The sequence below is a fragment of the Herpailurus yagouaroundi genome, unplaced genomic scaffold (genome assembly GCF_014898765.1).
Source record: "Herpailurus yagouaroundi ecotype Mexico unplaced genomic scaffold, PumYag 139, whole genome shotgun sequence".
In the NCBI taxonomy this organism is placed as follows: Eukaryota; Metazoa; Chordata; class Mammalia; order Carnivora; family Felidae; genus Herpailurus; species Herpailurus yagouaroundi.
In genome coordinates, this window is record NW_024412394.1 from 33,547,485 (window position 1) to 33,560,986 (window position 13,502).

The window sequence follows — 13,502 nt, forward strand, 5'->3', positions numbered from 1 at the left end:
CGCCCGCCGCGCCTCCGCCTGTCCGCCCCCGCCGGCCGAGGCTGGGCTGCGGGAGGCGGCCGGGCGGCCCCAAGCCGAGCTAGGGCGACCAAAACAAAGGCAGCATCCGGGGCTGGGTGGATGCAAACAACCATGAAAGACTGGGTTCTCTCTCTCCCCGGCTCTGCTGCTGCCGCCGCCGCTGCTCCTCCTCCTCCTGCCGCCGCCAGGAGGGCTCCTCTGTGAGGGGAAGCAGGGGCGCAGCTGCTGGGCGTGAATCCGAAAGGTGAGAGCCAGGGAGCCAGAAGAGGGGGCGTGCAGGCCACGAAAATGTCCTCGGCGGTGGGGCCCCGCGGTCCTCGCCCACCCACGGTGCCTCCCCCCATGCAAGAGCTGCCCGACCTGAGCCACCTGACCGAGGAGGAGAGGAACATTATCATGGCAGTGATGGACCGGCAGAAGGAAGAAGAGGAAAAAGAAGAAGCCATGCTCAAGTAAGCCACCCCTGGCCGCGCCATCCGTGCCTCCGTGCCTCCATCGGTCCATTCGCCACTCACTCACCCAATCCTCTCGGCTGAGTGTGGGGGAGGGGCGGGCGAGGGTGCTGGGTGGGGGGCGGAGGCGCCCGCCCTGGGGCCAGGGGCGCCGGGTTTGAGCAGGGAAGAGGTTAGGGGGACAGGAGGACGGAGGGGATGCCACCGAGCGGGGAGCCCGGGAGCCAGGAGAGGATGTCTTGAGGCTGGGGTGCAGAGGAAGGTTGGGTGGAGAGGGACCACCCTGAGGGTGGGGTATGCAGAAGCTGAGAAGAGCTGATGCCGCCCAGGTGGAAGGGCCCTGGGCTGGGAACAGGTTAAGGGCCAGGTGATGAGTGGAAGAAAGGGGAGGTGGGATGGATGAAGAGGTGCTGAGAACAGCTCCTCTTTTCCTGGAGTTGTTCAGGAGGTTGGGGTTACCCCAGTGAAGGGTGCCAGTATTTATATAAGAAAAATGCTTCTTTGAGTGCTCATTTTGGTACTCATTCATCTCCAGATCAAGATTGGGTCTTTTTTGGGCAGTTGCCATCTTTGGTAACCTGCCTCCCCAGCTTCTCTTTAATCTTTTAGTCACAGTCTTCTTCATAGAATACCTGTGTGAAGATACATTTTCTTACCCATATACAATGCCATTGGCAAGGCAAAGTTTTAAATAATGGGAGAAGCTGATGGGGACTCTGGCCTGAACAAAATAGAGGTTCTTCTCTTTGCTGGTTTCCAAGAGACCCCTGGGGCCTGCTCAGCTTCTGGTGGAAGCAGTACAATAGGGGATCAAATATGCGCACACATCCCCCCTTCCTTAAAGCCTATCAGCCCTTCAGAGCCTGTCTGCCCAGTGCCCCATTTCCCCCTGTCTGGGGAGGGGATGGGGCTTGTTGCTGGTAGTGCAGGGGTGTGTGACACTTCCTGTGCTGCTGCTTATATTCTCAAACAAAACTGCTTACAAGGTACTGGCATCCAGACTGGGTTTTCCTTGCTCCTTAGCATCACCCATAGAGTGGAGCTGCAGGGGACTTCGACTCTGCCTTCCCTGGTCGTCTTGTATTCAGGAAAGTTTTCAACTTGGGGGTAAAGGAATTTGGAGACCCTGATTGGGACTACTTTGTTGGTGTCTCCCGTTTAGACCAGAAGGTGTATCTGGGGGCAGAGGATTGGCATGAAAAGCCAAAGGGAACCTGTTGCATCTGGAGTTAGCTGAGAGGGAAGAAGGGGGCAGGGAGGGAACAGGCGTGACACCCAGGCACAGAGCACACCCATCAGGGCCTTCCCCACCCCAGAGGATTGCCTCCTGAAGACAAGATGCTGTCACTGAAGGTTTCTTGTGCTTCCTCTCAGTGCAGCAGTGCCTAGAAGGAAAGGAAGGGAGGGAGGCTGCATTCCCAGACTGATGGGTCCCCACCAATGTAACTGCCACCCAGATGGGAGAGGGGGATATTGAGCAAGTGCTGTCGGTGCTGGGCCACAGCAGAAGAGTAGAAATCCAGTCATTCCTGCCCTTTCATTGTAGACTCAAAGGGTCCGGAAGGCCAGAGCTGGCCTTGTTCTATAAAGAGCAGCAGGTTTCTGGATTCCCTGCTCCTTCTCCTCCAAAAGACAAACACTTTAAGCCTTCTGGCTTGAGGGAGGCAGAACGCCTGTTAATCTGCTGCCTATCCCTAATGCAACAATGACATCCCTGGTGCTGCAGGCTTCCCCTCTTCTGAGACTGGAAGTAATGGATTGTGTCTGACGGTGCTGCTGTTTGTCTGTCTGGTTGTCAGTCTGTCTGTCCTCACTGGTTGCAGTCCCTGCCACCTGTCCTGGACATCTTTTTTATGCTGGTCAGGATTTACAGGTTGCTACCGTTCCTTTTGGTGTTCACTGCAGATAGCAGGTGGATGGAGGCCTCCAGCAGCCAGCAGAAAATATGAGCTGCTGCTCCATGGTCCACATAAGAAGGGGAAGGCACAGTGCAAGTAGTGGCCATCCCTCCTGTTCGTTTGCTGTTTCAGGATGGTGGAGAGTGAGAGGTTTTAAGAAGGAGAGGGTGAGTTTTAGGACACAATTCCAAATCTGCCAGCTGCCTAGGATAGCATGGTGAGAGTGTGTGGGGTTATGTGGACAAATAAGACAGTGAAGAACACCGTCCAATGCTCATGTCTAAAACATCTTTCCCACTGCTGTTCCTGTGACTGCTTTGCACTGGCTTGCAAATATTGTTCCTTTATTGCAAAGATTCACAGAATATCGCAGTGTGTGATGCTGTTACACAACAACCCTCTATAATCCCAGACCTCTGCATTAACTTTATCAATCAGCCTCCTCTGTTAGTGTCTTGGCCTTTTGTGCAGTGGCAGACTGGTGAGTGTTTTGGAATCCCGGTTTGCTGCTATGTAAGCGTGTCATATTGTCTGCAATTAGTGGAACAGTGCTGTACTTTTTTCTAGAGGGCACTTTATGTCTTAAAAACTGGTGATTGTAGAGACTTTTCAAATGACATACACATGTGGGAATTTAATGGCACAGTCATAGGTGGTGGCCTTTCCTAAACTTTGCATAAAAATAGATTGGAAAACATGCTGCTTTTCACTGGGCATTGAAGTACCATATTTGTTACATCAGAGATAACTTTGTATGGTAATGCTTGGTCCATCATATCACATATTTGAGAAATTACTTTCACAACAGGCCTTACAAAGCTGAAGTTCTGGTAAGAGCAGTTAGACTTAAAATTCACTTTTGTTCATGACTGCAGAACCATCACCTTGAGCTACCCCGTGTGCATGTTCTCTCTCTCTCTCTTCCCAATGTGTATAAATATGTAAGGCACTAATAGAACATAGAAAACTAATAGGTGAATATGCCAAATAAAGATTACAAAATACCAATTAAAATGTATTTGTACAGTTTCATCAGCCTTGATTATAAATTACTACCTGAAGCAGTTCTTGATAATATCTTTAAATGTGTGTAAATGGAAAAGAATAATCAAGCTAACTTTTGCCTCAAGATTTCAGAAAGTTTTACTCAAAATCATAAGTACTTTATCATAAAAATAAGCCCTTTAATTGGCAAAGTGCACTAATTTTAAAAACCATGCCATGTAACTAGAAATAGTTGAATCCTGCAAATAATTCTTAGTGATTGATTTGATTATCTGCAAATCAGAGGTCTTTTCTTAATGTTAGTAGGGTGTGTGTGTGTGTGTGTGTGTGTGTGTGTGTGTGTGTGTCTGTGTTTTGGAGGCTTTTTGAAACCTAACTTCCTCAATGAATACTCTTTCAAGTAACTGTCACCAGACACCATGAGCCAATATATTACATGAGGTGAAAACTGCATTATCTGGGACCTAAATCAGAGAAGATCTCATTAGATCTAAAATCTTATTCCTTTTTTAATAAAAGCTTCATAGAGAAAGGAGCTACAGAATAGTAAAAGAGAAAAAAAATAGAAGCAGAGAGTTGAAGGGATAATCTGAGGATAGGAATTGAGAATCATATTGAAATATTAAATAAAACTACTAACATTTATTGAGCATTTACCTCATGCTGGCCATTATTCTAAGTGGTTATTGAATCAAATGCCAAATAGTTGAACTATGCTCAAGTTTAATACATGCATATTTGGATTCTCACAACAGTCTGTGCAGAAGGTAAGTCAGGTCATAGAATCCTCAGATCCTTATTCTACGCTCAGAGAATTCCAGTAATACCCTAAACTAACTCACATTACATGGCCCAACCAGGATTCAAACCCAGACCTTTTATTCTAAGTCCAAATATTTTCCCATACCCTACACCGTCTTTCTACCAAGAAGAAGCTTGCATTTCATCTACCTTTACCTTGAATTAATTTCTGCTATTTCCTCAGTTTCAGAGAAGTGGTTTTGCAAAAGATTAGGCTGATTTAGTAGATCAGCTGCTGATTATAAGAGGGCCTGGAGCTTTACTTACACTCTTAATAGAGTTTTCCTGTGGATTGAGGGCAAAGGAATTGCCTCCAGTTTTAAGAAAATAAAAAGCATCATATTTTGGTGGAAAGACCATTAACTTTGGATCCAAGCATTTTGGGGGTTCTAGCACCAATTCTGTCACTTATTGTGTAAATGTGGGCAAGACAATTAAATGGGAGATTCTATGAGGTTCTATTTTTCTTACAAATTCTACAATTCATGGTGTAAATTGATTTATAAACTGTGTCGACTTTAGACTTCACGCTCTTCTTAACAAGTTATCTAGTGCTAACTTTTCAAACATCCACAAAATCTACTTCCTTCGTGAAAGGAGAAAAAAAGTAGAAGGAGTAGACTCTTGTAACTTTAGCTTTTCTTCCTCCTTTTTCTCCCTCCAACCAATTATAACATTGTGGCCTGAAATGTATACACAAGACTCAATATGAGAGACCCTAATTAGCAAGTGGGGAAAAAAAGGAAAAGTAGATGCGGCATCTGGGAGGAGTACAGATAGAGACCTAATGAATGCAGGTATCATGCTTTCATTGGGGTTTGCAAAGATTTTCTTATCTTATGCCCAGAAATATTATCTCATGTTACTGAGGCAGGGATGGGTAAGAAGGAAAAGGAAGAAGGCAAATAGTAATGAGGAAACCCTGCTAACCCACGAGCTAGTGTCTATCATTTTTGAGATGTTGTGTTAAATAGAAAAGAGGGAGAAAACTCATCATTTTACTTGGAGTCTAGTCTCCTTTACACCATTTATAGATAGGGTTAAATTTAGAGAAGGTTAGCTCTGAACTCTATTGGAGTTTTCTTTCAACAGAAATCTATCTTAGTAAATGTGCATGCCCAGGACTGAATTCTCAATTGTTCCTGGAGAAAATATAGTAAAGGGAAGTCTTAAAAAATGAAAGACATGAGGAGTTATCAAAGAGAATGGAAGGAAAGAGACATAACCATGAGTTCACATTTTTGCTAACATGGTTTGACTTTCTTTTAACTTGTATGTATTCTTTCTTAACCAGAAGTGAGGGGGCACCATCATTTAAATAAGTAGATTACTAAATTTGAAATAGAATATGGAAACCAGTGTGGGCTCTATGTGCTACTGCTGACTTGAATAGAAACACAACATCTTGGGAGTGTTATTTGCTCAACTTGTTAAGTGAGGAGAATGGTTTGTCTTAAACCTGTGCAGTAAGCTTCCTGGAAAGATATCAAATAGGAATTCCTGTAATAATATTATTCTCCCACATCTGGAACATACAGATGGATGAGGTTGCTGTTCCATGGATTATAGAGTCCATTGTAATTCATTTTGTATCTCTTTATGGACAATTTTATATTTTTAGACAGATTTTTACATTTTCTTCTGTGATTTGAGGTGGATATTTTAGAGCTGGTCCTGCAAGTTGAAGTTAATTTTCCTAGGCACATGGCAATGAGAGGAATAGAACCCAGAACCCATGTGCATTGACTCCAAGTTCCTAGTCCTCTTGTAAGTCTTTTTTAAAGTACATCAAGATGTGGGTAATAATACAGGGTTTGTTTTCCTGTTCTATTGGGGGAGGAGGTACTAACATTTGTTGTATGCCTTCCATGTGTCAGGCATTTGACTAGATACTTTACATGTTACTCTCCCCTGAGCTCACCTCTTAATGAGAAGTTCATCCTGTCAGTATTCTATTAGTTTTCTAGTATTAATGAAATTCCCAGCACTAGCTAGATACCTTCCTGACCTTTTGCTTATGACATTTGACTCTGGAGCCCAGAGAATTAATCTAAAAGGTGGGAGAGAAGAATTTCTTATGGCTAGTGGCATTTTTTACCCTTTTCCAAGTCCATCTCTCTTTAATCTCTAGATCTGGCCACAGCTTACTGGTTAACCCCATATACACCTGGGGCTTTTCTGATCTGTTTGCTCTTTTACTCATGGTGTTAATACCTTTGTATTTTCCCACCATTCTCCTCCACTTTGAAGTTATCTCTTCTCCCCACTATTGCTCTCAGTTTTATTTATTATCTAGGCTATTTCAAACTAAGTATCGTACAATAGTCTGTAACAGTAAGACCATTTTTTTCAGGTTTTGGAATGGGGTCAGGCATTGGACTATTTAGGTAGAATAGAGTGCTTTGTTGGTGTAGTTAATACTGCCATTTTAAAAGTGCCATGGTCAGAAAGGGAGGTGAGCATCAAATAGTTGGATGGAGCAATGACTGAATTCTGGTCTTACCACTATCACTTTCTATAGATGCGACCATCAGTAAGTTATCCCATACGAGTCTCCCTTTCTTTATGTGTAAAGTGGAATTGATAGTGCTTGCCCTGCGAACTTAGGACATTGTAATATGATAGTGAAACTTTAAAGTTGAAGTTGCTGTATCAAAGAAAGGTGCCATTGTTATCTCGACTCTGGAAAACTATAGAAGAATCGGAAGATTATCTTTTCCTGTAGTTATTGCAGCAGCTACTAGAGGTCCTGTGGAGATGAGTTCTTACAGAAGAATCCATTCATTGTATCATGCTTACAGAATAGTGTGGCGAGGCCTGCAACCACCAGTGCAAGAATTTGGTAAGGAGGCACAGCGTAAAATGGGTCCAGGTCTTGGTCTGAGGTGATATTTACATTCTTTTTTTTTTCTCATTAAATAGCTCATAAATGTCTTTAGCACAGAAAGCAATGTGGACAATATGATAGTCTTAAATATCTAGAAGGCAACCCTAAATAAAAAATGTGAAGAGAAATTAGTTTAGGGAAATTTCCTCATCCTTTACTAGAAAAAGACATGATGGTTTTAGTGCCACTGGATTTTATAAATTATTCATTTTCAGAATTAGCTGAATAAGGGGCAGTATACTTGTCAAGTGGTAGTTTCTCTTTCATGTCAGTTTATTGTTGGGTGATGTAACAGATTATATTATATGTGTTTAGGAATGCTTTAGGTTTTCTGTATGTGTATTCTCACACTCTACATCAAGTTTATATACACTTATTTTGATCTAGGTCAGTGTTCTGTGAATGGCAAGAGGGGAGTATTCTGCATTGACTTTAGGTTTTCTACCTCTGTTGCTATCTTGTGAAAACTGCCTGTACACAGGAATGTTTATTTAAAAAGAAAAATAGAAGGGCGCCTGGGTGGCTCAGTCGGTTGAGGGTCTGACTTTGGCTCAGGTTATGATCTGACGGTTCATGAGTTCGAGCCCTGTGTCACACTCTGCACTGACAGTGCAGAGCCTGCCTGGGATTCTCTCCCTCTCCTCTCTCTACCCCTCCCCCACTCATGCTGTTTTCCTTCTTTCTCAAAATAAATAAATAAACTTAAAAAAAGAGAGAAAAATAGAGTTGTTTAAAAGGAAAGTGACTGTACCTGTTGGTTTGCCCAGAACAGTATCTATTTATCCCTATTTCACTCTGTAATTATGGAAAGTATCCCTATTTGTCAATTTTGAATTTCATTATGGACAATAAATTTTATTGTCTTTTTTATAAGTTTTGCTTCCCTTGACCCATTATTCATTTAAAACTTAAGATAATCAAGCAATTAACAGCCATAAAATATATCTTCTCAATAAATAATACAAGTAAGTTATAGACATACTGTTTTGAAAGTCATTGTTTGGTAAATGGAAGGGCTTTTGCTGAGAATGAGGTGTTATCTTTTATGGAGTCTCAGTGGAATGCCACCTTTTATGGTAAAGTAGAATTTAAAATTTCAAAACATTTTTCAGCAGTGGCTCTGAATTGCAGCTGCAGCAGGACTCTCTTTATGAGCGTTCTCCTTTGGGCCTTGCAAAGGAGCAACTGCAGTTTAGAGAAGACATTTACATAGATTTTAGAATGCGAGCGATATTTTAATAATTCTTCTGAAGTTTAGATAGTAAAAAAAGGTAATGTTATAGAAAGTAATTTCTTGTAAATTGAAAGTAATTAATGTGCTCAATTAGATATTAGCTCTTTTAAAGAACTATAATGAACCAGTTATCTTTATGTAATATAATACCTTGCTGGTGATCTACATCCTATTTAGTATTTCTTTTTGTATTCCCGATCATTATAGAGGTAATTATTGTTTGGGAGATGCCATTATATTTACATAGAGAAGATATATGAATTGAAAACCAATGAAAGTATCTGCACTGTCATATAAATTTATCTTACGCGGTTTACCTTCTTTTAATGGACTCTTGCATGTTCACAAATGGGAATTAGTATAGTAGTAGTAATTGATGGAGTTTTCTGGCTGTATGTCCCACACTTTATGTCATCTGTTTGATTAGCTACCACTTAAATTTCTGTGCTCAAATATGATCAATATTTGAGCAGTATTCTAGGAGATTACTGATATTCTCAAGAATATCAGGTTATTTTAAAGTTGTAGGTAATCATTGCACCAGCATCATGTGCCACATTATAGTTCTTGTTTAAACATAGCTGTTAGCAAATGCAATGAGAACGTCTTTATTCGGGTGGCTAGCTGTTGTATTTTCAATTTATGGGGTTTTACATTTTAGAACAATTGGGCAGATGGTATATGAAATATCTAAGGAATGTATAGATCAATGTATCAGGTTTCTGTAAATATAGGATAGTATATATATGCACATTTAGAAGTTCTATCCAGGTCAGAAAGATTACATAGTGTAAAACTAGAAAGGGATGAAAACAAAAGTAAAGTTAACCAAATAGCTTTTCCTTTTCTATTTCATACAGCTTAGCAGAGTTATCTTTCTTAGCTAACTCTGTGTTGTTAAATTCTGGACCTTAAGTCTTCTTTCCTAACCCTTTTTTTGGCGGGGAGGTGGGGGGGAGAAAAACTTGATGTAGTTTAGGTCTTGGTATCTGAAATAAAGGGAAATTAAAATGAGCTGGCTTATTTATTTGAGACATTAAAATTTTGGTAAGTGAAAATTATAAAGAGATTCTACTTTGATATTCTTCATGATCATCATGACAATTACATTAAAATGTAATTTGGAAAAAATAGAATATAGTAAAGTATTTTTATAAATTAGGCTGTATATTTCAATTTAAAGATGTCTACATGGGGTGACTGGGTGGCTCAGTCATTTGAGCATCTGGCTTTTGATTTTGGCTCAGGTCATGATCCTAAGATTGTGGGACTGAGCCCCTCTGTGTTTAGCATGGAGCCTATTTGAGATTGTCTCTCCCTTTGCCCCTTTCCCCTGCTCACACACTCTTTAAAATATATAAAAATAAAACCAAAGATGTCCACATACCCTAGGCCAAATCTAAGCACCTAATTTATAACAACCTGGAGTGAAAACTTCACACTAGTCTGAAACAGTATTGTTCCAGGCACAGGCACGAAAAGGGATTCCATGGTATTTGGAGTCCCAAAGGCCTAAGATGTAATAGTCCCTATTGAGTTGAACTATGACTGATAATCTATCATGTGGCTAGCTGTCAGGCTTCCATAAAGGCAGCATAGTTTAAGGTTCTTGGAGGTCCACATGCAGAAAAAGAAAAAAACAAACAGCTCACAGTCCCAGGCCAAGTAACAGGTAATTTACCTGGTGAGGTAGTGCAAATTCTAAAAACTATGACGTGTACTTTGGGAAAATGCTAAGTAAGCCATACAAAATAGTTCACAATGGGTGGTGATTATAATAAGAAGTGGAGGACTTTTTTAAGTTCTCTCTTGTTCTTCTTTCTATAACTCCATTTCCTTCTGATTTGTCTTCTAATTTCTAATGTGTCCCTAATCAATCTTCTGTTAATAATCAAATGTTGCCCTTCCCATGGGTCCTCTTTCAACCTTATACTCCCATATAATATTCAGTTTCTGGTCAATCTCAAACACACTCATGGCTTCAATCATATTTATATGTTAATGATTTCCAAATCTATTTTACTACCTGAGAATTTTCTACCAAGTTCTGGATTCATCTACCTAACCACCTGCTAAATATCTCTACATGGATGCCCCTTGGGAACTTCAAACCAGTTGTTATCCATCATAACTTTCTTGACCTTCTGCCTAAACACAGTGCTTTTCGTATAATCCCTGTCTTTCTGCATAGCATCTTTAGGGCAACTCCTTATTCAGTCCATTGTCAAATCTGATTCTGATTCAATCTTTCTAGAGTCCTTTGAATTCCTCTTTTATTTTCCAATTCCATTGCCTTTACTTTAATGTAGACTCTTATCACTGCTCGCTGGGTTGCCTGCAATAACTTCCTAATTCATTTCCCAGCCACCAGTCAGACCCCTCCCATCTCATCTTCACACTGTTGTCAGAGGAATTGTTCTAACATTCGTTTGATCATGTCCATTCAATACAACCCCTTTGCTTTCAGAGTCAAGTTTAAACTTCATAATCTGTACTGTGCTTACTGTCTCCTTTCACTGGTCCTTCACACCTTCTTGCCATAGCCTTACTGAACAGGATCTCAAAGTATCCCCACTGCTTCACAACTTTGTGACTCCTCTGTGCTTTTCTCTCTGTCAGGAATTTCTTTCTTTTTTTTAGAGACAGTGTGAGGGTACAGGGGAGGGGTGAGGGGGGAACAAAAGGGAGAGAGAGAGAGAGAGAGAGAGAATGAATCTCAAGCAGGCTCCATACTCAGTGCAGAGCCTGATGAGGTGCTTGATCCCACCACCCTGGGGTCATGACCTGAGCTGAAATTAAGAGTCAGATGTTCAATTTACTGAGCCACCCAGGTGCCCCAGGAATTTCCTTCTTAATCTCCCTAATTTTTACATAGCCTTTCAAATTAGTTCAAGTGGCATCTCCTCTAGTATATCTTCCCATACTTCCCAGATTAATTTTTTTTCCTCTGTGCACATCTTTTTCATAACCTTTTTCACTTGGCAGTTCTCACCTCAGTATAGCATATATTCCTGAGAACAGGATCATTCTTACTTGCCAGTGCCTGGCATGTAATAGGTGCCTGAAGTTTTTATAGTGTGTGTGTGAATGAATGAATAAATCCAAAGGATGTGGAGTGGAGGAGTCACCAAAGGCTGCTGGGTGGACTAATAGGGTATGTAGGTGGATGCAGTGGGAAGGTTATGCTAACCATGGGAATTCTATCAGCAGATTCTGAAATAAAAAGTGAGCTGAGTGTTTTTGGCTATTGTGAGAACCAGAGTTGGCCAGAACTTATGAGGAGAATATAGTGGATGTTGGATATTACAAGGTGAAATTGAAATACAATTTTCGGATGATCTGTTGTACTCTTAATTTATCATTAATGGCTTCCTGAAGGACAGCATTTTAAAAATGTTTGAATGTCAGCATGGGAGGATGTAAATAATACATTTTAAAAAGTAATTCTCTAGACAGACATGCTTAATGGAAACATTTCCTTTGAATTAAAATATCACTAACTTCAGTAACAGTTTAAACCATAATATATGTTCTCTGATTTGGTATTTAGAATTAGATCATAGACATATGAACATAAAGTATTGTACTGGAATATATTTTTTATTTAAAAATGCCCCTTGGTTAAGTCATCTTCTGCCCTTAAACTCCTTGAATGCAGGTATCTCCTAATCATATTTGTATTTCCATTGCTTAACACTGTGCCTGAAACATGGCAGGACCTCAGTAAGTGCTTATTGAACTGAACTGCTCAGTCTGCATTCCCAGTACAGTAAAGGACTAGTCTTTGACATAACATAACTGGATTGGGTTGAGATATTGATAAGATGAGACCGTCCAGTCCAGGGCTGGCAATTACTCAGTGCACAGATGACTTCCTGAACCTAGAAAAGCATCAGTGCTAAATGTTGGATGCCTCAAGAACCTTTCTGACTGTAGTACTCCAGACCATCAACTGATGAGAGTTGGCAATCAAGATAAAACATTTTAGCCACTGAAGATTTATTCCAACTCCACTATTAAGGAGAGAAAACTGAGGCCCAGAGATTCTTTCTGGTTTTCATTATTAATCAGTAAGAGAGTTAGGTATAAGACTTTGGGTCTTCTATCTTCTGGTCCAGTGTTTTTTCTACTGTCATACTCTCTGTACCTACTTTCATTTTAACTACTGTCAAATTAAAAAAAAAAAAAGATTTCTTTTTCAATTTTGGTTTGGTTTGCCTGCTTTATAAGAGTATATGCTTTTGGGGCACCTGGGTGGCTCAGTCAGTTAAGCATCTGACTCTTGATTTTAGCTCAGGTCATGGTCTCACAGTTTGTAGGTTTGAGCCCTGCATCGGGCTCTGCACTGGCAGTGTGGAGTTTGCTTGGGATTATCTCTCTCTCTCTGCCCCTCCTCAGGTCTCTCTCTCTCTCCCTTTCTCTCAAAATAAATAAACATTAAAAAAAAAAAAAAGAGTAGGGTGCTTGGGTGTTTCAATTGTTAAGCATCTGATTTCAACTCAGGTTATGATCTCAGGGTTTGTGAGTTTGATTCCCACATCAGGTGAGCTTAAGCCCTGATTCAGGTGAATACGAGCCCTGCTTTGGGTAAAACATGAGCCCTGTTTTGGGTGAGCCCCATTTTGGGTTTCTCTCTCTCTCTCTCTCCCCCCTCTCTTTCTCCCTTTCTCCGTCCCCCCTCTCTGTGCCCCTCCTGGGATCTGTTGCTCTCTGCCCCTCACTCGCACCCTCTCTCTCTCAAAAAATTATATATGTATGTATATATGTGTATATATATATGCACACACTACTTTAAGAAACTTAAAAGGAACTTTAAGAAAAACAATTTTTTTTAAAGAAGGAAGAAAGAAAACTCCAAGGGAACTTTTAATTACTTTGTTGATTTTGAATTTTGTCATATTGAGTATTATTCAAAGTAAGCGGATCATTGCCAAGGACTAAGAAATATTTTATTTAAAAATTTCCTTTGTAATGGTATTTGTTGCACTTATATTTAAGCTATCAATACTTCTTAATTGTGATCATTTTATTTTTAATTTTTAATAATTCTCTGAAAGATACAATGTTTTCAATATGTAGTGATTTATTTATGATTCCCAATAGCTTTTACTACTATGCTTTTGAATTATGTACATATTAAAATCGTATTTTGTTTTTTCACTTAGAAAAGCCAGTTGGTTTTGCTCACTATGAGAACAGTTTTT

General features: G+C 40.4%; 1 protein-coding gene across 23 annotated transcripts in view; it reads left to right on the forward strand.

The window, feature by feature from the left end:
* The first annotated feature begins 14 nt into the window (after positions 1-14).
* RIMS1 (regulating synaptic membrane exocytosis 1) overlaps positions 15-13,502 on the forward strand; it is a 494,117-nt gene continuing 480,629 nt past the window's right edge. For 9 of the 23 annotated variants that reach the window (XM_040473893.1, XM_040473902.1, XM_040473900.1 and 6 more), the window contains exon 1: positions 15-473. In XM_040473893.1, the coding sequence (XP_040329827.1) occupies positions 310-473 (164 nt within the window). In that variant the 5' untranslated portion in view covers positions 15-309. The remainder of the gene's footprint in view (positions 474-13,502) is intronic. The other 14 variants (XM_040473896.1, XM_040473913.1, XM_040473901.1 and 11 more) reach the window with 2 other exon arrangements.